The following is a 25,685-nucleotide window of genomic DNA, read 5'->3' as shown; positions in this document are numbered from 1 at the left end:
GGTGATACCTGAGTGTGGTTTTGATTATTTCCCTGATGAGAAGCGATGTTGAGCATCTTTTCATGTGCCTGTTGGCCATCCGGATGTCTTCTTTAGAGAAATGTCTATTCATGATTTCTGCCCATTTCTTGACTGGATTATTTGTTTTTCAGGTGTGGAGTTTGGTGAGCTCTTTATACATTTCGGATACTAGCCCTTTGTCCGATATGTCATTTGCAAATATCTTTTCCCATTCCGTTGGTTGCCTTTTAGTTTTGTTGCTTGTCTCCTTTGCTGTGCAGAAGCTTTTTATCTTCATGAGGTCCCAATAGTTCATTTTTGCTTTTAATTCCCTTGCCTTTGGGGATGTGTCAAGTAAGAAATTGCTACGGCTGAGGTCAGAGAGGTCTTTTCCTGTTTTCTCTTCTAGGGTTTTGATGGTTTCCTGTCTCACATTCAGGTCCTTTATCCATTTTGAGTTTATTTTTGTGAATGGTGTGAGAAAGTAGTCTAGTTTCAACCTTCTGCATGTTGCTGTCCAGTTCTCCCAGCACCATTTGTTAAAGAGACTGTCTTTTTTCCATTGGATATTCTTCCCTGCTTTGTCAAAGATTAGATGGCCATACTTTTGTGGGTCTAGTTCTGGGGTTTCTATTCTATTCCATTGGTCTATGTGTCTGTTTTATGCCAATACCATGCTGTCTTGATGATTACAGCTTTGTAGTAGAGGCTAAAGTCTGGGATTGTGATGCCTCTTGCTTTGGTCTTCTTCTTCAAAATTACTTTGGCTATTCGGGGCCTTTTATGGTTCCATAGGAGTTTTAGGATTGCTTGTTCTAGCTTCGAGAAGAATGCTGGTGCAATTTTGATTGGGATTGCATTGAGTGTGTAGATAGCTTTGGGTAGTATTGACATTTTGACAATATTTATTCGTCCAACCCATGAGCACGGAATGTCTTTCCATTTCTTTATATCTTCTTCAATTTCCTTCATAAGCTTTCTATAGTTTTCAGCATACAGATTTTTTACATCTTTGGTCAGGTTTATTCCTAGGTATTTTATGCTTCTTGGTGCAATTGTGAATGGGATCAGTTTCTTTGTCTTTCTGTTGTTTCATTATTAGTGTATAAGAATGCAACTGATTTCTGTACATTGATTTTATATCCTGCAACTGCTGAATTCATGTATCAGTTCTAGCAGACTTTTGGTGGAGTCTATCGGATTTTCCATGTATAATAGCATGTCATCTGCAAAAAGTGAAAGCTTAACTTCATCTCTGCCAATTTTGATGCCTCTGATTTCCTTTTGTTGTCTGATTGCTGATGCTAGCACTTCCAACACTATGTTAAACAACAGCGGTGAGAGTGGATATCCCTGTCGTGTTCCTGATCTCAGGGAAAAAGCTCTCAGTTTTTCCCCATTGAGGATGATGTTAGCTGTGGGCTTTTCATAAATGGCTTTTATGGTGTTTAAGTATGTTCTTTCTATCCCGACTTTCTCGAGGGTTTTTATTAAGAAAGATGCTGAATTTTGTCAAATGCTTTTTCTGCATCGATTGACAGGATCATATGGTTCTCATCTTTTCTTTTATTAATGTGATGTATCACATTGATTGATTTGCGAATGTTGAACCAGCCCTGCATTCCAGGAATGAATCCCACTTGATCATGGTGAGTAATTCTTTTTATATGCTGTTGAATTCGATTTGCTAGAATCTTATTGAGAATTTTTGCATCCATACTCATCAGGGATATTGGCCTGTAGTTCTTTTTTTTTTACTGTGTCTCTGTCTGGTTTAGGAATCAAAGTAATACTGGCTTCATAGAATGAGTCTGGAAGTTTTCCTTCCCTTTCTATTTTTTGGAATAGCTTGAGAAGGATAGGTATTATCTCTGCCTTGAACGTCTGGTAGAACTCCCCTGGGAAGCCATCTGGTCCTGGACTCTTATTTGTTGGGAAGTTTTTGATAACTGATTCAATTTCTTCACTGGTTATGGGTCTGTTCAAGCTTTCTATTTCCTCCTGATTGAGTTTTGGAAGTGTGTGGGTGTTTAGGAATTTGTCCATTTCTTCCATGTTGTCCAGTTTGTTGGCATATAGTTTTTCATAGTATTCCCTGATAATTGCTTGTATTTCTGAGGGATTGGTGTAATAATTCCATTTTCATTCATGATTTTATCTATTTGGGTCATCTCCCTTTTCTTTTTGAGAAGCCTGGCTAGAGGTTTATCAATTTTGTTTATTTTTTCAAAAAACAACTCTTGGTTTCGTTGATCTGCTCTACAGTTTTTTTAGATTCTATATTGTTTATTTCTTATCTGGTCTTTATTATTTCTCTTCTTCTGCTGGGTTTAGACTGTCTTTGTTGTTCTGCTTCTATTTCCTTTAGGTGTGTTGTTAGATTTTGTATTTGGGATTTTTCTTGTTTCTTGAGATAGGCCTGGATTGCAATGTATTTTCCTCTCAGGACTGCCTTTGCTGCATCCCAAAGTGTTTGGATTGTTGTATTTTCATTTTTGTTTGTTTCCATAGATTTTTAAATTTCTTCTCTAATTGCCTGGTTGACCCATTCTTTCTTTGGTAGGGTGTTCTTTAACCTCCATGCTTTTGGAGGTTTTCCAGACTTTTTCTTGTGGTTGATTTCAAGCTTCATAGCATTGTGATCTGAAAGTGTGCATGGTATGATCTCAGTTCTTTTATACTTATGAAGGGCTGTTTTGTGACCCAGGATGTGATATTGGAGAATGTTCCATGTGCACTCGAGAAGAAAGTATATTCTGTTGCTTTGGGATGCAGAGTTCTAAATATATCTGTCAAGTCCATCTGATCCAATATATCATTCAGGGCCCTTGTTTCTTTATTGACCATGTGTCTAGATGATCTATCCATTGCTGTAAGTGGGGTGTTAAAGTCCCCTGCAATTACCACATTCTTATCAATAAGGTTGCTTATTTTTGTGAGTAATTGTTTTATCTATTTGGGGGCTCCCATATTTGGCGCATAGACATTTATAATTGTTAGCTCTTCCTGATGGATAGACCCTGTAATTATTATATAATGCTCTTCTTCATCTCTTGTTACAGCCTTTAATTTAAAGTCTAGTTTGTCTGATATAAGTATGGCTACTCCAGCTCTTTTGACTTCCAGTAGCATGATAAATAGTTCATCATCCCATCACTTTCAATCTGATGGTGTCCTCAGGTCTAAAATGAGTTTCTTGTAGACAGCAAATAGATGGGTCTTATTTTTTTATCCATTCTGATACCCTGTGTCTTTTGGTTGGTGCATTTAGTCCATTTACATTCAGTGTTATTATAGAAAGATATGAGTTTAGAGTCATTGTGATGTCTGTAGGTTTCATGCTTGTAGCGTTGTCTCTGGTACTTTGTCTCACAGGATCCCCCTTAGGATCTCTTGTAGGGCTGGTTTAGTGGTGATGAATTCCTTCAGGTTTTGTTTGTTTGGGAAGACCTTTATCTCTCCTTCTATTCTAAATGACAGATTTGCTGGATAAAGGATTCTCGGCTGCATATTTCTGTTTAGCGCACTGAAGATATCGTGCCAATCCTTTCTGGCCTGCCAAGTTTCAAAAGAGAGATCAGTCACGAGTCTTATAGGTCTCCCTTTATATGTGAGGGCATGTTTATCCCTTGCTGCTTTCAGAATTTTCTCTTTATCCTTGTATTTTGCCAGTTTCACATGATATGTCGTGCAGATCGATTCAAGTTACGTCTGAAGGGAGTTCTCTGTGCCTCTTGGATTTCAATGCCTTTTTCCTTCCCCAGATCAGGGAAGTTCTCAGCTATTATTTCTTTAAGTACACCTTCAGCACCTTTCCCTCCCTCTTCCTCCTCCGGAATACCAATTACACGTAGATTATTTCTTTTAGTGCATCACTTAGTTCTCTAATTTTCCCCTCATACTCCTGGATTTTTTATCTCTCTTTTTCTCAGCTTCCTCTTTTTCCATAATTTTATCTTCTAGTTCACCTATTCTCTCCTCTGCCTCTTCAATGTAGGCAACATGTCTTACTCATCTTTGAATTTTAAGAGCATAGAACAGGTCCTTGGCACTTTCTTCAATAAATGTGAAATGAAAGAAGAAATGATGAATGACAGGTAACAGAAAAAAGTGAAAATATTTCAATCCTTTTAAAACCAGTAAGAAGATAGATGCCTGAGGGAAAATACATTATACACCTGGTAGGAATAATCTCCAAGCAAGCGAAATGACTAGGTTAAGGGCTTAATATTAATTATCTTGCTAATTACCTGTATGCTACCATCTCACACTCTGGAGTTGGCCATTTCAAAATAGCTGAATGCTGCAAGACACAAGACACACAAGAAAGAATACAATATTTATTCAGCACTGCATTATTGCATTATGAAACTCTGATAGCTTAACTACGATGAATGTTTGTTTGTATGCTTCTAGAAAACACCAAATGACTTTACCAGATCATCCAGAAGAGAATTCCTCTGGCTACGGCTCAATGTCCAAGCTTGTTCACCTCTAGATATTAAATGGGCAATAATTCCAGCTGCAAAGTAACTGACTTCCACTTCAACACTATGCAGGAGGCTACTGATGTGGTCTATAAAATCCTTCCACATTAATTCAGAATGCAATTCTTGCACTTCAGCTATATTATTCTGGAAAAAAAGAAGATATAAAAATTGAAGTAATATGCATAATGGCTAAATGACCATTTGTATTCTAAGAAGGAACAGAGATTGTAACAATTTAAACACGTATCTGCAGGGGCGCCTGGGTTGCTCAGTTGGTTAAGTGTCTGACTTTGGCTCAGGTCACGATCTCACAGTTTGTGAGTATGAGCCCCTCATCTGTCAGTGCAGAGCCCACTTCAGATAATCTGTCTTCTTCTCTCTCCCCTCCCTGACTTGTGCCCACGCGCGTTCTCTGTCTCTCTGTCTCAAAAATAAATAAACATTGAAAAAAAAACACGTATCTGCATATACATAAAAGGTGAAGACTTTTGTTATGTTAGCACAGTGTGTTTATGGGTGATTTATTTTCTCTCCTCCCAAAACAATAAAATAATACAGAAACAGTAGTGAGTTCCTTTTTCAGGCAAAATGATGAGGAGGATAACCTAAAAAATCCCCTGCTATAAAATATTTAGAAGTGATAGTGGGAAAACAGCTAACAACCTTTATTTATTTGTTTATTTATTTATTTATTTTCAAAATGTTTATTTATTTGAGAGAGCATGTGAGCACAAGGGGGTTGGTGGGCAGAGAGAGAGGGAAAGAGAGAATCTAAAGCAGGCTCTGTGCTGCCAGCACAGAGGTTGGATGTGGGGCTCGATCCCATGAACTAAGACTTGATCATGAGCTGAGCCAAAATCAAGCGTCAGACACTTAACTGACTGAGCCACCTAGATGATCCAACAACCTTTAAATATGTAACCTGATGGGATAAAAAGCAAATAGGGAACCAAACCAGAGCAGTAACAGGCCATCACTGACTTGTAGAGTCAAGAGCACTGGGTTTTAATAGCCATGCAAAGGCAGAAAGTAAGGCTAAAAACTGGAACTAAGACTTCACATATAAAACAAGGACTTTCAAAGTATCACACCTCAGAAAAAGAGTAGACTGACATAGGTGAATGAAAAAGAGGCCTATTGTAATCTGGGATCTGGCCTAAAAGGAAAAGTCTTCTCTTGCCATTTTCAATAAGGGGCTGTCCTCATGCAAGATTGTAGTTCAAATTTATACCATCTGTGTGGTCTGGAGAAACTCCAAGCTGAGAAGCAACAGTAACAGAGGTTGAAGAAAAACCAGGAAAGTTTGGTTATCAAGAAAGCAGAGAGGGGTGAGTGTATCAAAAGGACAAAGGGATTAGCAGTTCTGAATAATGTGGAGAGCATAAATAAAATGAAGGCAAAAAAGCATCCCTTTGAGCAATATAGTGATCGTTTTTTAAGATTTTTTATTTTTAAGTAATCTCTGCACCTAACATGGGGCTTGAACCTACAACCCTGCTATCAAGAGTCACGTGCTCTACCAACTAAGCCAGCCAGCCACCCCTCATTATAGTAATTTGTGTCTTAAAAATTTAACAGCCTTAGACCTCCACTGAACGCCAAAGTTTGACTGCTGGCCTATATAAGGTAGACGTTTTATCTGGGCTTGGGGTGTGATGGCTTCCTTACACAGTATATAAGGAAGACCTCTGTTCGCATGAGAAACAACTGAGGGGTTTCCAATTTAGATTATGGGTCTGAAGGATCTAAGATCCAACTTAACATATTGCTCTGAAGATTAATCCTCATTCTTAAAACTTAATTTGATCTACTATGAAACAATAATTTTCTTCCTAACATGTTGATTCCATTTCTTAGGAACCAAAACACTGAACTTTGGATTATTAACAGACTACTTGTTCCTTAGCTTAAGTCATTTTATAATAAATGAAAGTGAAAGGCATCATGTCCAAATGTATTCTCTGTAATGACTAACAAGTTTTCTTCTTCAACTATGAAAAAGAGGGTAGAAGAGACAAGTTTAACTATACACTACATGAATGTGTATAATCTATTTTTCCACCAGCATCAATGATTAATCATCGCTCCTCTCTAATCTCACATATTCAAATATGAAAAGGCATTTCCATTCATTTTTCTTCTTTCTTAACATTTTATTTACTGAGAGAGAGAGTGCATGGACCCATGTGTGCATGTGCGGGGGGTAGGGCAAAGAGAGAAAGAGAGAGAGAATCCAAAGCAGGCTCCATACTACACATGGAACATTTACAAAGATCATATTCTGGGTCATACACAAGTCTCAATAAATTCCAAAGGACTCACATCAAAGTATGTTCTCTGATCACAAAAAATTTAGATGCAATATTTCAAAATAGGTTATTGAAAAAAAAATTCAAACACAAAGTAATGGAGAAAGATCTGGAAGAAAGCACACCAGGTTGTATTAATATTAATTACCTCATGGAAATGAAAATGATTGAAGTCTGGGGACAGAGTCTTAAGCTTTTCAAATACACTTTTGAATTTATAAGCATGTATTCTAGTTATAATAAGCACGTATTCTTTTTGAAATTAAAAAAAGTATTTTTAAAGCCCTATGGAAGCTCTCTTAAAGCCTCATGGAATACTTAAAATAAAATAAATTCCACCTTTCCTCTTGTGGTGATGTGAACCAACTTCTGTATCTAATAATCCCTATGAACCCTGAATAAAATAATCAAATACCTTAATTTATTTAATACTTCCCTATCTCTGGGAATTTAGGTATTTTTACATTTTCTATTTTATATTAACCTGAAGCTACAGTGAACAGATAGGTCTTCTTTAAATGCCAGCCCTTAGCTTTCCCCAAAATCCATCTCTCATTGTTCAGTATCTCATACTCTTGCATCTACAAAACAAACACTGATGTATATATATTTTATTCACTAATCTATGCCTCCCATGATCTAATTCCTCAAAAGCACAGATCTGCTCTAAAAAGAGCATTTACCACACAGGCATGTTTCTAATGTTGCAGTGATTAAAGTTAACAAAACATTTGATCCTTCACCTTTATCTCAAATCCTAGAGGGCTCACTATGTTTTTTTAATTTTGTGTGTGTGTGATTTAAGCTCTTTTTTTTTTAGTTTGTTTATTTTTGAGAGAGAGAGAGAGCATGAGTGAACAAGGGGCAGAGAGAGAGGTAAAAAGAGAATTCCATGAGGGGCAGAGAGAGGGAGAGAGAGAATCCCATGCAGGCTCCACACTGTCAGCTTGCAGCCTGAAGCAGGACTCAAGTTCACACGCTGCAGGGCTCAGAGCTCACTGGAAACAGGGCTTGAGCTCACCAGAAGCTGGCTCGAACTCACCCTATGCCGGGCTGGAACTCACAAACTGTGAGATCATGACCTGAGCTGAAATCAAGAGTTGGGACACTTAACTGACTGAGCCACCCATGTGCCCTTGGAATATCTAATTTGTTAAGCAGTCTTTTAAGTAGTAATTATTAATTACCAAACATAGCATGTGAGAACACTTATAATTTAGTGAGATTTTTTAATGAGATTTTTCCCCCCTGATTATAAAAGTAAAATTGGCCCACTATAAAGCTTTGTATTATTCCAAAAAATATAGAGAAAATTATGTAATTTATATTTTTCCTTTTAATGTGGTAAAAATCCTAATATGTATACATTGTTTTATGGCCTGCTTTTTTTTCCACTTTGTTATATTGTATATATTTTCTGATGTCATTAAGTGTTTACAAATAGAGAAACAACTTTCAATGTATTATCTCAGAAGAAAAATAATTAATTACAGCTTGGAATTTAGCAGGAAATATTTATATCTTACCAAAAGTCCTAGAACTTTCTGTTGAATGGATGACTCAGTTGGGAAAGACTGTAAAAAGAAAGAAAAACCTATAACTACGTAAAGAATCAAATATAATAAATGAATATTTTAATCAATCAATGTCAAAACTATAGGCTAAATTCCCATTCTAACCTCTAGAACCCGCATGAAGAGTTCTAACCCTTGGTTTTCAATAAAATGTCTGCAAGTGGTTGGAGATTCATCTGTGAGGTTCCAAAGTGCACTCAAAGTAAACTTCAAAGTAGTGTCCACTGAATTTTGATTGGTTTTCTGCTTCACTATTTGAAGAAGTTGCTGAAAGAAGGAAAATACAATGAATTTCTTATCACTAAGCTGTTACTACAATTGGTGGTAATAATCACAAGTCATGAGGATTGGTCTTGTGGCTTAAAACATTTCCTAGAAAGGTTTTTGTAAGTACAACAACCAGCTTCTTGGATAAGATTTTTCCTTCAACAAGAAAAAATATATAGGATCTTCAGAAATCCTTTATTATTCTCATCATCCCTAAAATCTAATACCCTGTAAATAAAATAAAACGCAAAATGATTAAAGCTTAGGACAAACTATCTTACCCAATCAGTCATAGCATATATTCATTTCAGATCCTGGGATAAAAAAAGTGGAGGGGGAGAAGGGGAAATGAAACTAACATTTATTATAAACATCAGCAAATTATATCCTATATTGTAATACTGTTATACACATTTTTGGGGGAAAGGAAATTGTGAGAAATATTAAGTAATTTGATCATAGTCAACTTAGTATGAGAAAATAAGAATTGGGAGACCTAATTCTATATAATTCTAAGTTTTCCTTAAGAAAAAAAAAAGGACAAATTACATATAATAGTAAGAGAATTAAAATCTACATTGGCTTTGAATAACATCACAGCTTTGAAATTCCCTTTGTAAATCATTTCTACTATAGCCTTACCCTAAGAAATTTAAGTTTGAAAAGTGAATGTTTTGAGACCTAGATAAGGCACCCATAACTCCATTTTTAGATAATAATTTGGGGGGGGGAGAAGGGTGCTCCACTCAAACAGATACAAGAAAACATTAACGAACACTATTACTTAACGTTACATACAATTCAGGACAAGTTTTTAAGAAACAAAAACATCTAGGTGCAATTATGTAACTTAATAAGCATAGTGCCTAAGAGTGTGGTACTAGAATTTGCATCTGTGTAACCTTGTTTGCTAATTTAATTCTTTGATTCCTCATCTGCAAATTGTGGATGATAATTAAGAGCTTAAAAAAAAGAAAAAAAAAAGCTAGTGATTACCACTACTACTGCTACTAATTTCCGCTTAAACTAAGCTTAATTTTCCCCCAAAGCATGTAAGTGGATGACTTCCTTAAAATCTTTAACTATACCTCCAGCCAAAATTACTGAAACACATACATAGCAATAAATAGCCATATTTAAAACTAAAAATATCATTCCTGAAAATAGTAAAAACTAAGTAAAAGTAGCATCCTTTTCTACTTATCTAATATATATTGTATTTTGTGCTAAGTACTTAGCATATATTCCTTCTTAATTTTTTTTTAAAGTAAGCCCTATGCTCGATGTGGGGCTTGAGCTAATGACCCAAGATAAGAGTCACATGCTCTATTGACAGCCGGTCAGGCACCACCCCTTCAATTAATCTTAATTTCCTTTTCATTTAATCTTCATAATAACTGTATAAGGTAGTTTATAGAAACTACAGCTAGTAAGTGATAAAATTAGGAATAAACCCAGATATGTTGACTCCAGAATTCCTACTCTTTCTATCATACCATCAACAGCATTCTCCTCTCTTTACATTACTATTTTCACTCATATTGCTATTATTATACTTAGTAGATTATATTACAACCATGTCTACATAACTATTTTCTCTACTACTTCTTATAGACAGACTACTCTTATGAACAGAAATTATAGATATAATTCGATGTGAATCCCTCATCTAGTAAGGTGGTAGAAATTTGCTAAGTATCCTATATATATTTATCAAAGGAATGACTTTCTCATTATATACATAACTCGTAAATCATAAAAAAAGGGAATCTTTCGGGGTGCCTGGCTGGCTCAGCCGGTAGAGCGTGAGCCCCATGTCAGGTGTAGAGATTACTTAAAAATAAAATCTTAAAAAGGGGAAGTCTTTCATTTGCCTTTTCTATCTACCATTATTGTTCACATACATCATGACAGGATTGTAACAAGAAACTCTGAAGTGGACTGCTTTCCTCCACTCTTCCCAAGAACACTGTTTATATTTATTTTCTTTAAAGCTTTTAAACTTTTCATTGTTCACTATATCATCTCCTCAACTGAGTGTAAGCAAGCAAAATCATTTGTCAGTTATCTAAATTATCTTTTCCCCCCAAAGCATGTAGCACAATCTTATGCCTATGGCAGTGTCTACATTTTCTTCATAAATAACAAAATAACAGAATTTTAGAACTAGATAGGATCTTAAGGCTTATTTAGGTTCCAATGGTTCACATAATTTGTCTAAATTGACAAACTGAGTTTACAAGTTAGATCCTAGGTCATCGGACTCCTAGTTCAAGGCTATTTCCACCTCTTTAGGGAATAAAGCTACCTCTATGAAAATAAGTGAATACATCCAGTTAAAAGTAATGAAATACCAGAAGATAACACAACACTGCCTGAAAACAATGAAAATGAAAACTCTCTAATGATCTGCATAGAGGGTATAACAGACTTACCCTGACAATGAAGAGTTCAGCACCAAGCTGTGCAGTTTGTTCTGTAGAAAGCTGTAAGCAAACAGATGACAAAGTAAATGTCCAAGAACTCACTAGTTAGTGTCAGTTTATTTATTTATTTATTTTTTAACGTTTATTTATTTTTGAGACAGAGAGAGACAGAGCATGAGCAGGGGAGGGTCAGAGAGAGGGAGACACAGAATCTAAAACAGGCTGCAGGCTCTGAGCGGTCAGCACAGAGCCCGGCGCGGGGCTCGAACCCACGGGCCGCGAGATCATGACCTGAGCCGAAGTCGGACGCTTAACCGACCGAGCCACCCAGGCGCCCCAGTTAGTGTCAGTTTAATATCATTCACTGTAACAAACTCTAAAGGTCAGACTAAAATCTTTGATTAATAGGCAGTTCTGCAATATTGAATGTAGACTGAACAAACAGACTGGCGAAGAGGTGTACTAACTTTTCTGGCATATAGATTTTGGGGGAAGTAGTAACTGTAATGGGAAATAGCTGCCTACATAAAATTATTCAATCATAGGAGTTCAGGTACCTTGGCAGCCAGGATGGAAATGATAGCAACTGCCATCCTTTGCATGTTTTGATCCTCATGGTTGCAGAGCCACTGCATGACAAGCTTGGCTGCTTCAAACCTGAAAACACACAAGAGGGTTTCATGAATGAATCCTGGAGGCTCAAGCACAGCCTTACAGCTCTAGCTGAGCTGATGCTACGATTCAGGTAGGTGCGAAAGAAAGGAAAATTCCTCTTAACTGATACAGAATAACAATTATACTTCGTGTTCTGGAGCCGGTGCCTCATTATTAATTCTGAAACTTTGTAAAGAAACAAGAGTTTGGAAAATATCAAAACTATCCCTCATTCATTTTCTAGACTGTAACATATTTCTATTCTGTAGTGATTTCTACACTGTATTGAGTTTTGTCTGGGTTCCTTACAGTACCTAGCACAACAGAAATAAATATTCATTCATTCATTCATTCACAAACATTTATTGAGCCCCTGCTTTGTTCCAGATATTGTTCCTGGTGCTGGAGATCGAGTAGTGAACAAAACAGGAAAATATCTCTACTCTCACAGAGCTTACATCGCAGTATGGACACCAGATCATAAACCAAACAAGTAAAACCTATGGTATATGTTATAGAGAAAAAAGGAGTAAACAGGTAAAAAGGATAGGAAATGTTGAATTTTAGGTACGGTAACTAGGAAAAGCCTCACTGAAACTTTTAAGGAAGTAAGAGAGCTGGCCATGTGGATATCTAGGGGAAAAGCATTCCAGGCAGAGGGAAAGGTAGATACAAGGACCCTGAATAGGGAGTATGCCTGGAGGTTTTGAGAAATAGCATGGAAGCCAGTGAGGCCAGAACAGAGAGAACAACAAGTGTAGTACCAAGAGATGAAGTCATTAAAAAAAAAAAATGTAATTTATTAATTAATTAATTTAAAAAAATTTTAAAAAGAGATGAGGTCAGAGGTAACAGGGGGACCAGATCTTAGTCTTTGTAAAGAATTAGCTTTTATTCCAGATGAGATGGAAAGCCATAGAAAGATCCTAAGCAGAGATATGACATGAACTGACTTATATTTTTAATAGGATTATCCTATTAGCTGTGTTTAAAATGAACGTCAAGAGGGCAAAGAAAGAAGCAAAGAGAACAGTTCAGAGGCTACCACATGATTCAGGACAGAAATCACTTTTAGCCCAGTCCAAGTGGTAGAAATGGAAGTGAAGAGAAATGGTTGAATTCTAGATATATTTTGAAGATAACTGGCTTTGTCAAAGGACTGAATGTGGGGTGTGAGACAGGAGAGAAATCAGGACACCACCACAGAATATATCTGATTATCTTACCCACAATTTCATCTTTCAAGACTCAGCTCATATATCACTTCCTCTGAGAAGCTTTCCTTGACGAGTTTATCACTGCCTTCTCACTGCTCCTTAGCATTTGTTTGTAACTCTGTCAGAGAGCTGTGGTTATCTGTAGCCTCACCTGTTCCTTGGGGTAAAGGACCATATCCTATTTAGCCCTCTTTACCAAGAACTCATTACAGAGCTTTACACACAAACAGTGTTTCATACATGCTGGCTGAATTATAGTGATATAAAGTACTCCTCTGCAAATTCCATCAAATTTACTGTTGCCTCCTTTCTATTCCCAAGGCCATCTCTGATTGTTTTATGATAGATTCCTAATGGGCCATTATGCCTCCATTGTTTTCCCTTCAATTTGTGTCTACACATCAGTAATACATAAATCTGTCAGAAAACTTAGTTATGATGTCACTCCTGTATTCACAGTATTTTTGGACTCTAACAATGGGCCCATACTTTCACATCTTTTTTCCTGCCTACCCTATGCTTACTGCTTGTTAGTCCCCAAACATGCCCTAGTTATGAGTTAAGATAGCTTGATAGTTAACAGCACAGATTCTGAACTTCCTTGCATTTTGGGGTTTGAATTTTAGTTCTACCTAATGTTGCTGATATAATAAAATAAACTCTTTTACCATGTGAAGCAATGCCATAAAGTCATTAAGCATATCACACACACTGAATTCAGTCTGGATTCAAGTATCATTTCTACCACTTACTAACTTTGGGAACCTAGGGCAATTTCCTTAATCGCTATGAACTTCTATTTTTTCACCTGCAAAATGATAAGATCTATTGTATAGGATTGTTGTGAGGATTAAACGATACTACACATAAAGCTTAAGATTTAGTATAGAACTTGGCACATACCAAGCTTTTGATAAAGGTCATTTTTTACTGGTATTATTATCAACTTCTTCTGTGCCTTTATTTGTGCAGTTCCCACAACATAAAACAATCAATTCAACCAGCTCTCATCTTCAAAGCAACACAGCATGGATGTAAAAAGTAGAGGTTCTGGAGCCATTCTGGATTTAAATCTAAATTCTGCTACTTGCTATCTTATCACCTTAAGAAAGCTACTAAACCTCTCTATGCCTCTGTTTCTTCATCTATAAAATTAAGATTACAAAAGTAACGATTTCACAAGACTGTAAGGACTGAATAAGCATAAGTAAAACATTTAGCATAGCATCTGGCAATAGGAAGTGCTTTATACAGGTTAGTTGTTATCTTTATGATCTCAAATGCCATCACTAACATGAAATCTTTAATGATCACCAATCAGATGAAATCTTTCCCTCCTCGTTTGGGGGCCCAATGCATTCTGTCATCTTCTTCTATGAAAAATTCTGTCTTCTGTTATACTCATTTTTCATTCATTCATCCACCAAACATCCACTTAAGCACTAGAGACAAAGAGATTAACCAATCACAATCTCTGACCACAAAGAAGCTCAAATCTAGCAGAGTGCATTGGCTAGAGCAGAGGTAAGTAAACTATAGCCTACATATAGTGATTTTAATAGCTGTGGGTCCAGCTGCCTGTTTTCTAAAGTTTTATTGAAACATAGTAAAATCCTCATTTTTTATATATTGTCTATGACTGCTTTGGAGGTACACTGGCAGAGTTAAGTAGTTCCAACAGAGACCCTATGGCTCATAAGCCCAAAATATTATTTGCTGCCCCTTTAAAAAAATTTGCCAAATCTTCGGTTAGTTGATACTTTTCTTTTAGGAGAGTGACTATGTCCTTCCTACATATGACTTCATGTAATCAGTGCAGATGCTCAATATTTATAAAATAAAATTAGTAATCTACATGAGATAGCTGTTGTTATATTTTTATCCAAACTATTTATTTGAAATAGTAAATGGAACACCTCATTCCTCAGCTGTGCCAGATAACAGTGTACTGTTACCTGAATAAAAGTAAATTACAGTAAAATTGCTGCTTGAGATATACACTTTTCATAAAACCATAAGATATATATTTCAAAATACCACCATTAAAAAATTATATTTAAAATATTAAGATGACAAAAAAAATCACCTTTTTAGCTCTCAAATCACAGTATCCTAGAAAACAAGGGAATCGTTTATATTTATTTGAATCCAACTATCTAACCTCCCTTAACCTCTGGTTAAGAAGTTTCTTCTATAATTCAGTATCAAATAACAGTAATAATAAGAGATATGATACAGAGAAAAGAACACTGGACCTAGAACTAGAAGGCTTGAGTCTTTCTAGCCTTGTAGTCACTAGACACAAAACTCTGATCAAGACATGGAATCTAAATGCCTCGGTTTCTTCAGCCTACAATATTGTGTGGATATTCTAAAAACCATAATATAAAAATATACATTTTTAAGCAAAGGGCTATGAAAACAGGGGTCAATCTGCTATCAGGAATGTCAAAGTACTAAATTAGAGAAAGTAGAGTTAGCATTTCATAAGTTAATGCACAATCCCATCCACTTAATTAACTGTACACCAAGGATTTCCCAACTGGTAAGAAATGGCCCAAGACAGATTTTGCCCCATTTTAAGTTCTAGGGCTATCACTTGCCTGTTGAATGGAACATCTTGAAGGATCCGGTCACTGCAAAGTGAAAGGAGGCAATTCTTCTGTAACTAAAGAACCAAAGGGAGAAAAAAATTCCTGAATGAAATATTGCTTTGTTATTTTTTAACCAGGGGTAGCCTTTATAAAAAAAGGTGGCTGATGAAATACCAATGATTTCTTACAACTTTTATTCTGCCCACCTATTGTTGAAAGACTAACTTCCACTGGACCCATACAAGTTTACTTGCACATTTTTTTTTTGTCTCCATTAGACAAGATAGGATAATAAACAGAATTAATACCAGCTAATCTCCTTTCCTTCTGGTGGCCTTTGGGTGGATCTTGCTTTTTCCTCTGTCCACCTGGCTTCCAGAGGCCACAAAAGCCAAAGCCTAAAGTTCATCCAATTTGGCAACTGCCCTCAATGAAGGAAGCTATCTTTAATGATTCACTCACCAATCTGGGTTGTCATTTTTACTTGGTTTTTCACCTCTGAGTATTTTTTTAACATAATTTTTTTTAATGTTTATTTATTTTTGACAGAGATAGAGAGGTAGCATGAACAGAGGAGGGGCAGAGAGAGAGGGAGACAGAGGATCCAAAGTGGGCTCTGTGCTGACTGCAGTGAGCCCGATGTGGGGCTTGAACTCACGAACTGTGAGATCATGACCTGAGCCAAAGTCAGACACTCAACTGACTGAGCCACTCAGGCACCCCAACCTCTGAGTATTTTTTATTAATTTATCAACTGCCTGCTAAATTTTAATTAAAAATATAAGGGTACCTGGGTGGCTCATTTGGTTGAGCATCTGACTGTTGATTTCAGCTCGTCATGATCTCACGATTCATGAGACTGAGTCCTGCGTGCTAATGGGAGTGAAGCCTGCTTATGATTCCCTCCCCTCTCACCCTGCCCTCCCCCTGCATATATGCACATATGCTCTCTCTCTCCCAAATTAAATTAAAAAATTTTTTTTAGTATAATTCAAGCAACATTTTTAGTTTTCATCCTGAGGACAGGACAGGTTATGTAGTCTACCATACTGCTAGAAACAGAATATCCACGTCTTATTCGTTTCTGTATCCCAGTACTTGATAGTGCCTGGCCCAGAACAAATAGGCTATGGCTGTTTGCTGAAATTATCACGAACTCAAGATTGAGGTGGAAGATGTGTTTTTTTATGGTTTGCACTATTTCCCTCAACATTTGGATTTAAATACTTTTAGGCAGGGAATGCACTCTTTAGTTTTCTACTTTTCTGTTGTCCTACACTCAGTCATACCATAAATTTATTACTTTACAGCCTGTAAAGGCATTTGAAATTCTAGTCTTGGTCTACTAAATTGAACTTTACGGAGATGAGGAGGAGGGTAGGGGATACTAAAAGGACTACTTGATTAGGAATTCCCACATGCTTACCTGCTGGTGATTGGGAAAATGTTCCATGGCTTTGAGCAGCAAATGGGTCACATCAGCCAGCAGTCGGACAGGCATTCCTGCAGCAAGATCTTGCTTAGTTAAGTTAAATACACAGGCGCTTGCAGCAAGTTGTACTGGCAAATTCATAGGGTGGTTTCTCATCCCAGTAACCACAAGCTGGAAAAAAAATTAGTTCTTTTTATTTACAGTATAAATACAAGCCCTCTTAACATAGCATCATTACTTTGCTATCTATGATAATTTCTATGATGTCTTATCTTTTTTATCCTCAAGTGCAAAGAGCCTAGGGCATAGTAGTCACTCATCAACATGTAGTTCCTGCCTACCTGGTTCAGGAAGGTATCAAGTTGTTCATGTTGGGGTATTTTTCTGTTGGGCTAATGAATTTTCTCTATTGAGATAACTCATCTTTGTATTTTTCAGACATAGTACAGTGCCTATTATACACTAAGCACTAAATAAATTTTTACTGACTTTAGAGTAAACAAGTGGCAAACTTTTCATTTTCAAATCCCGACATTCAGTTTCTTGAGGACACTGCTAAAGTTACAGTACCATAAAATCCATTCACTTCCCTCTGGGCCTAGATAACCACTTCTCATCTTTTCCTCTCTCCTCAATCCTCCCAATCTTCACTATCAGCTGAAGACCTTGCTTCCAATTACACTGAGAAAATGAAAACATTCAGAGAAGACTTTGGGATTCTCACTACCACATGTATCCCCTTTACCAGTATACAAACACCCAAATGCTGCCTTCCTGCCCACTACCATAAAGGATCTTTTGGGCTCATCTCTGAAAGTAGGCCCTGCACTTATATGCTAGATCTTTTCCTTCTTGTTTACTCAAGGACATTGCTCCAGCTCTTCTTCCCTCTCCTATATCAATTTTTCATTCTGTAGTGGATCATTCATATTAGCATAGCAAGCTATTTTTCTCCCATCTTAAAAAAGAAAAAAAAAAAACCTCCTTCTTCGGTTAACTATCATCTTTTTCCTTTGCGCTCTTTTGCAGCTAAATTCCTTTTTTTTTTTTCCTTTTTTTTTTATTTATATATGAAATTTATTGTCAAATTGGTTTCCATACAACACCCAGTGCTCATCCCAAAAGGTGCCCTCCTCAATACCCATCACCCACCCTCTCCTCCCTCCCACCCCCCATCAACCCTCAGTTTGCTCTCAGTTCTCAACAGTCTCTTATGCTTTGGCTCTCTCCCACTCTAACCTCTTTTTTTTTTTTTTCCTTCCCCTCCCCCATGGGTTCCTGTTAAGTTTCTCAGGATCCACATAAGAGTGAAACCATATGGTATCTGTCTTTCTCTGTATGGCTTATTTCACTTAGCATCACACTCTCCAGTTCCATCCACGTTGCTACAAAAGGCCATATTTCATTTTTTCTCATTGCCACGTAGTATTCCATAGTGTATATAAACCACAATTTCTTTATCCATTCATCAGTTGATGGACATTTAGGCTCTTTCCATAATTTGGCTATTGTTGAGAGTGCTGCTATGAACATTGGGGTACAAGTGCCCCTATGCATCAGTACTCCTGTGTCCCTTGGATAAATTCCTAACAGTGCTATTTTTGGGTCATAGGGTAGGTCTATTTTTAATTTTCTGAGGAACCTCCACACTGCTTTCCAGAGCGGCTGCACCAATTTGCATTCCCACCAACAGTGCAAGAGGGTTCCCGTTTCTCCACATCCTCTCCAGCATCTATAGTCTCCTGATTTGTTCATTTTGGCCACTCTGACTGGCGTGAGGTGATATCTGAGTGTGGTTTTGATTTGTATTTCCCTGATAAGGAGCGACGCTGAACATCTTTTCATGTGCCTGTTGGCCCTCCGGATGTCTTCTTTAGAGAAGTGTCTATTCATGTTTTCTGCCCATTTCTTCACTGGGTTATTTGCTTTTCGGGTGTGGAGTTTGGTGAGCTCTTTATAGATTTTGGATACTAGCCCTTTGTCCGATATGTCATTTGCAAATATCTTTTCCCATTCCGTTGGTTGCCTTTTCGTTTTGTTGGTTGTTTCCTTTGCTGTGCAGAAGCTTTTTATCTTCATAAGGTCCCAGTAATTCACTTTTGCTTTTAATTCCCTTGCCTTTGGGGATGTGTCGAGTAAGAGATTGCTACGGCTGAGGTCAGAGAGGTCTTTTCCTGCTTTCTCCTCTAGGGTTTTGATGGTTTCCTGTCTCACATTCAGGTCCTTTATCCATTTTGAGTTTATTTTTGTGAATGGTGTGAGAAAGTAGTCTAGTTTCAACCTTCTGCATGTTGCTGTCCAGTTCTCCCAGCACCATTTGTTAAAGAGACTGTCTTTTTTCCATTGGATGTTCTTTCCTGCTTTGTCAAAGATGAGTTGGCCATACGTTTGTGGGTCTAATTCTGGGGTTTCTATTCTATTCCATTGGTCTATGTGTCTGTTTTTGTGCCATGCAGCTAAATTCCTTAAAAGAATTGTCTATATTCTTTTAAATTTCTCTGTACCATTCCCTGAATCAATGAATAAGTATTTTAGATGAGGACTAGAGGTCCTTTGTTGCTCAGGTTCATAGTAACCAAAACCAAAAAAAGATAGTTCATATACCAAGTACCAATATCCTCTGGTATATATGGAGGGAATGACAGGTGTTGGGGACAATAGCATCTCAGTGATTGAAATGTTAAGCACCCCATTCTCAAAATTTAAGATAACTGGCTAAGTCATTTTTGGCTCTGCCACTAACTTACTGTTACATTATTTAATCTCACAGACCCTCAGTTACACAATCTGTAAAATAAGAGATAAAACTTTTCTCTTGGGATTATTGTGCCCACTAAATGAGGCATCAAATATAATACAGTCCTATATTCACTGGCTTCAAATGTGTATAAGAATTATCTTTGGGGATTATAAAAATGCAGATTCCTGTCCTCATCCAGCCCTATTGAATCTAAATTTCTTGGAGTGGGGTTCACAAATATACTTTTATTATTTTTTCATTTAAAATTTTGTTTTTATTTTTACAAATATGCTTTTAAAATAAACAATATCCCAGACTCCTGGTGGACAAAGGACCACATTCTTTTTTTTTTTTTTTAATTTTTTTAACATTTATTTATTATTGAGAGACAGAGAGACACAGAGCGTGAGCAGGGGAGAGGTAGAGAGAGGGGGAGACACAGAATCTGAAGTAGGCTCCAGGCTCTGAGCTGTCAGCACAGAGCCTGACACGGGGCTCGAACTCACAAACTGTGAGATCATGACCTAAGCAGAAGTCGGTTGCTTAACCAGCTGAGCCACCCAGGCGCCCCCAAAGGACCACATTCTAACAAACACTGCCCTATGCTATCAACTAAAATTAAGAATCTTCCTTTCTTGGGGCACCTGGATGGCTCAGTCAGTTAAGCATCCAACTCTTTTTTTTTTTTTGTTTTGTTTTGTTTAATGTTTATTTATTCTTTGAGAGAGAGAGAGAGCATGAGCAGGGAAGGGACAGAGAGGGGGAGACACAGAATGTGAAGCAGGCTCCAGGCTTCGAATTGTCAGCATACAGCCCGACGCAGGGCTCAAACTCATGAACTGTGAGATCATGACCTGAGCCAAAGTCAGACACTTAAATGACTGAGCCACCCAGGTGCCCCAAGCATACGACTCCTGATTTCAGCTCAGGTCATGATCTCCCGGTCATGGGATCAAGCCCCAAGTTTGGCTACACACTGTGCCTGGAGCCTACTTAAAAAAAAAAAAACATACTTTCTTGGCCTTCAAAAGCTGTCTTGGTTAAGAGATTTTAATTGAGGAATAACATGAATTAATTATGAAAGCACAGGTGGTTAATAAGTGTCATGGAAAGATGCCTTATGGAATTCCAATATTGTATTTCTTTAAAAAGTCTATATGGAAGCAATACAATGCAGTAGTGTAATTCTAGTGTTATAATTCAATTTTCTACTATAGATGGTGAAAAAAATATCACACTGGTCACTGGTTCTAGGTAGTTAAATATGAGGTGGAAGGCAATGATGTTGCTTAATGAGACTACTATAATACTTCAAAAACTTTATGCAACTATTTTCTCTCTCATTTATGGCTAAAAATTAAAATCATACATCATCAATCCCATTACCCACCCCACCCCCCAAAGTCCAAAGATTAAATGCAAATTTTCACTATTTTCTTCACAAAACCATCATCTATATCAAGGGAGATAATTTCAAAATGTTCATGTTCCTTATTCTTACCTTCAAAATTTCTGGCTTTGTTTTTTCCATCACATGAGTCAGGCTAAAAAGGTGAAATAGGGCTTCCCGGACAAAGAATGCCCGTTCACTGTACCGCTTCAATGCTTCTGCAATCTGAGTTTCATTGGCTTCTCCAGACACCTTTGAACATAGCCAGAAGATTAGTTTTTAGGATTTTTTCAACCCTCTAACTTTCCAAACATCATTTGCATAGATGGCACCCAGGATAACTATGTAAGGCCTGAAACAAATGGGAATGATTACTTTCCAACCTACCCAGGATAGTCACCCTGTGAAGGTGGACATATGCTAAAGAGATGTTAGATAGGCTTAGACCCCCCTATAAGCCTATGGGTAAGATTTTCTATAGTGCACCTAAAGTAAATCCTAAGATATTTAACACTATTTATAAAGCCTTACCACGTGATTAGATTCTTATCTCTCCCTTAAGGTAACCCCTTAACTTCCCTAACTCAATGTTAAAGCTACACTGGCCTTTTTTCTCTTACCTTTTAAATTTTTTTTTTTTTAACGTTTATTCATTTTTGAGAGAGATTTAAAAAAGCATGATCTCACGGTTTGTGAGTTCGAGCCCCACATCGGGCTCTGTGCTGACTGCTGGGAGTCTGGAGCCTGCTTCAGATTCTCTGTCTCCCTTTCTTTCTGCCCCTTCCCCATTCATACTCTGTTTCTCTCTTTCTCAAAAAATGAATAAAACATTTAAAAAATTGAAAAAACAAAGGACATATTATTCAAGTCAGGAAAGAGGTTACTTTTGTGGAGAAAGAGGGAGCTGTGATCTAGATGGGGCATACAGAACTTCAGGGTAGCTGAAAAGTTCTATTTATTAACCTGAGTAATGTCCTCAAGTGTGTTCACCTTATTTGCATCTTTTTAAGCTACACATTTGTTATTTATGGTCTTGACATCTGTCTTATTCACATTAAGGTAAAAAAAAAAAAAGCAAAAACAACCTCTATCTGTCATTCAAGGAGCTAATCTCTTTAAGTTGGAAGATAGACTACAGGACAGATGTGTGCCAATTGACACAAGAGCACATATTAAGCATTTATAAGACTGTAGAAATAACAAGGGAAGTTTTTTTACAAATTCTTTTTAAACAATGTAAAATATACACACATACATATTGGTCTTGATTATGTACTCACATATATAAATGGTTATTGAATAATGAAAAATTTCTAAGTGTTCAGTTCTTTTTTAATCATCCTAAACTTTTTCTTAGATTTTCTTAGATTTAGAAAGACATTAAAATATTATGTGAAATAAAAAGGATTACAAGCAGGAAAATGTAGAAAATGTATAACAATGATTTCAGTAATACTTGATTTACTCACATCTGGTTGATTCAACTACTTTTTAATATCTATATGAAATACAGCCTCACGTTATCTTTGAATGTAAAATTAAAGAATTTTTGTTACTGGGAATTAAATACTCTAAACAAATTTCACTGCATGTATGTTTTATTCAGTGATCAATACTTCTCTAGCCAGTGATAAACCTTCAAATCAAGTAGTCTGGCTCCTCAAACTATAAGCATCTTCAGTTAAGTCAAGTTCATATGCTAGATGATAAAAAACAAGTATCTATATGTATTAGTTTCTCAAACAAATTAATTAATTAATTAATTAATTTAAGGTGTGTGTTTGTATGTTTGTCACGAGTGCACGCCCGGGAGGGGGGGGCGGGGCAGGGGGCAAAGAGAGAGGGACACCAAGAATCCCAAGCAGGCTGACAGGATCTCAATCTCACCAACCATGAGACCATGACCTGAGCCAAAATCAAGAGCCAGACATTTAAATGACTGAGCCACCCAGGTTAAAACAGAGAAAATGTCCTCAACCACTAAATTAAGCCTTGTTAATATTTAATATACTGGGGGCGCCTGGGTGGCGCAGTCGGTTAAGCGTCCAACTTCAGCCAGGTCACGATCTCACGGTCCGTGAGTTCGAGCCCCGCGTCGGGCTCTGGGCTGATGGCTCAGAGCCTGGAGCCTGTTTCCGATTCTGTGTCTCCCTCTCTCTCTGCCTCTCCCCCGTTCATGCTCTGTCTCTCTCTGTCCCAAAAATAAATAAACGTTGAAAAAAAAAATTTTTTTTTAAATATTTAATATACTGAGTAAAATTAAAATTTATATTCTAAGGAAAATTTTCCTTTTCTTTCCTTTTTTGTTCTTAAATGTTTATTTATTTTGAGAGAGAGAAAGCAAGCAGGGGAGAGACAGAGAGAAAGGGAGAAAGAGAATCCCAAGCAGGCTCCATGTTGTCAGCACAGAGACTGATGCGGGGCTTGATCTCACAGCCGTGAGATTATGACTTGAGTGGATTTCAAGAGTCCGGACACTTAACAGACTAAGACAACCAGGAGCCCCTAAGAAAAATTTTCTTATAGCACTCTGTGTATAACTCTATTATAGCATCTTCCACACTGAATTAAAGCTATTTTAAAGTTTATCTGTATCCTCTCCACTAGAATAGAATTCCTCGAGGGCAGGGGCACTAACTCAGACATCTTTAAAAAATACTCAGTAGGAGACTGTCTTTGAAGCTGTTCCTGAATTTACAACTGAGAGAACACGGCAGCCCAGAACGGCAGCCCAGAACGCCAGGAGGAGAGATTGATGCTGTGGGAGAAAGGGGTTCATTATGGCAGATGACCTAAAGTGATTCCTGTATAAAAAATTACCAAGTTCAGACAGCCTTGGTGACTCAGTGGTTAAATGTCTGACTTCAGCTCAGGTCTTGATCTCGTGGTTGATATCAGGCTCTCTGCTGTCAGTACAGAGCCTGCTTTGGATCCTCTGTCTCCCTCTCTCTTTAACCCTCCTCTGTTTTCTCTCTCTGTCTAAAAAATAAACATTAAAAATAAATAAACATTAAAAATAAATAAATAAATAAATAAATAAATAAATAAATAAATAAGTAGGGGTGCCTGGGTGGCTCTATTAAGTGTCTGACTCCTGATATCAGCTCAGATCATGATTGATTTCATGGCTTTGAGATAGAGCCCCTCATCTCATTTTGGGATTCTCTTTCTCCCTCTCTCTCTGCCCCTTCCCCACTCTTTTTCTCAAAATAAATAAGCTTAATTAAAAAAAAAATTACCAAGTTCTGGAGCCTGGAGGTACAAGATCGAGGTGCCAGCATGGTTGGATTCTCGTGAAGGCCCTTTTTTGAGTTACAGATTACAGACTTCTCATATCTTCATATGGTAGAAGGAGGGCTAGCTAGCTCTCTAGCCTTAAATAAGGGCACTATTCCCATTTATGAGGGCTCTACCCCCATGGCCTAATTACCTCCCAAAGGGCCCACCTCCAAATACCACCACAATGGGATTAAGGTTTCAATATATGAATTTTGGGGGTGACACATTCAATCCATTACAAACATATACATACATGTGCCTGTACTTGTTATTACATAAGTTGCTTCCTGTATGCTCTATTCAAAACTGTGTGTTTTTCACTTAACAATATACTTTTGAGATCAGTCCTTCCCAGTATGTATAAAGAGCTGTTTGGGGTTTTTAATAAATAAATAAATAAATAAATAAATAAATAAATAAATAAATAAATAGAAGTACTTAGTAAATGTTTTTTGAAATGGATCAACTCTTCTGCCTAAAAACGTATATAGCTCTTCACTGAATGTTGATTATTACAGTTCAATATAGGGGTCTTAGTTCAAGGGAGAAGTCTAGCATATAGATTTAAGGACCAAGAAAAGGAACACTCCAATATTTAGAGACCTGGGAGAGGAAGAAGAGTTTTTTATAAAAACAAAACAAGAGTAATACCCAGGAAGCTGAGTAAAAATAAGTATTTCAAGGAGGATAACATCAGGAGCTCCTGGGTGGCTCAGTCAGTTAAGCGTCTGACTTTGGCTCAGGTCATGATCTCGCGGTTCGTGGGTTCGAGCCCCACGTCGGACTCTGTGCTGACAGCCCAGAGTCTGAAGCTTGCTTCGGATTCTGTGTTTCCCTCTCTCGCTCTGTGTGCCCCTCCCCCATTCACATTCTGTCTCTCTCTCTCTCTCTCTCAAAAAATAAACATTAAAAAAAAAAAGGAGCATCAACTGTGACAAATACCACCTTAGATCAAATAAGATAAAGACTAAGAACTAATATTGGATTTAGCACATTTCCAGTGATTCTCAGGGACTGGGAACCACAGCATGCTAGATTACCCCAAAGTCTGGGAATGAGATGGCCAACAAATCCTAGTTGTGGAGGGGCACCTGGGTGGCTTAGTTGGTTGAGTGTCCAACTCTTGATTTCAGCTCACGTCATGATCCCACAGTTGTGAGATCAAGCCCCATGTCAGGCTCCATGCGTGTGGAGTCTGCTTAAGATTCTCTCTTTCACCCTTTGTCCCTCTTCCCCATTCATGCTTTCTTTCTAAGAAGAGAAAAGAAAGAAAAGAAAAGAAAAGAAAAGAAAAGAAAAGAAAAGAAAAGAAA

General features: G+C 37.3%; 1 protein-coding gene across 1 annotated transcript in view; it reads right to left on the bottom strand.

The window, feature by feature from the left end:
- ZYG11B (zyg-11 family member B, cell cycle regulator) overlaps positions 1-25,685 on the bottom strand; it is a 95,976-nt gene that overhangs the window by 26,180 nt on the left and 44,111 nt on the right. Inside the window, exons 4-12 of the mRNA XM_040470263.1 lie at positions 21,205-21,345; positions 16,958-17,134; positions 15,541-15,605; positions 11,624-11,723; positions 11,076-11,126; positions 8,479-8,640; positions 8,326-8,373; positions 4,437-4,634; positions 4,251-4,303 (exon numbers count right to left, since the gene is read on the bottom strand). Coding sequence (XP_040326197.1) covers positions 4,251-4,303; positions 4,437-4,634; positions 8,326-8,373; positions 8,479-8,640; positions 11,076-11,126; positions 11,624-11,723; positions 15,541-15,605; positions 16,958-17,134; positions 21,205-21,345 — 995 coding nt within the window. The remainder of the gene's footprint in view (positions 1-4,250; positions 4,304-4,436; positions 4,635-8,325; positions 8,374-8,478; positions 8,641-11,075; positions 11,127-11,623; positions 11,724-15,540; positions 15,606-16,957; positions 17,135-21,204; positions 21,346-25,685) is intronic.

The sequence above is a fragment of the Herpailurus yagouaroundi genome, unplaced genomic scaffold (assembly GCF_014898765.1).
Source record: "Herpailurus yagouaroundi ecotype Mexico unplaced genomic scaffold, PumYag 77, whole genome shotgun sequence".
In the NCBI taxonomy this organism is placed as follows: domain Eukaryota; kingdom Metazoa; phylum Chordata; class Mammalia; order Carnivora; family Felidae; genus Herpailurus; species Herpailurus yagouaroundi.
The sequence above is the reverse complement of the archived record's forward strand: the minus strand, read 5'-3'. Positions and strand labels throughout refer to the sequence as shown.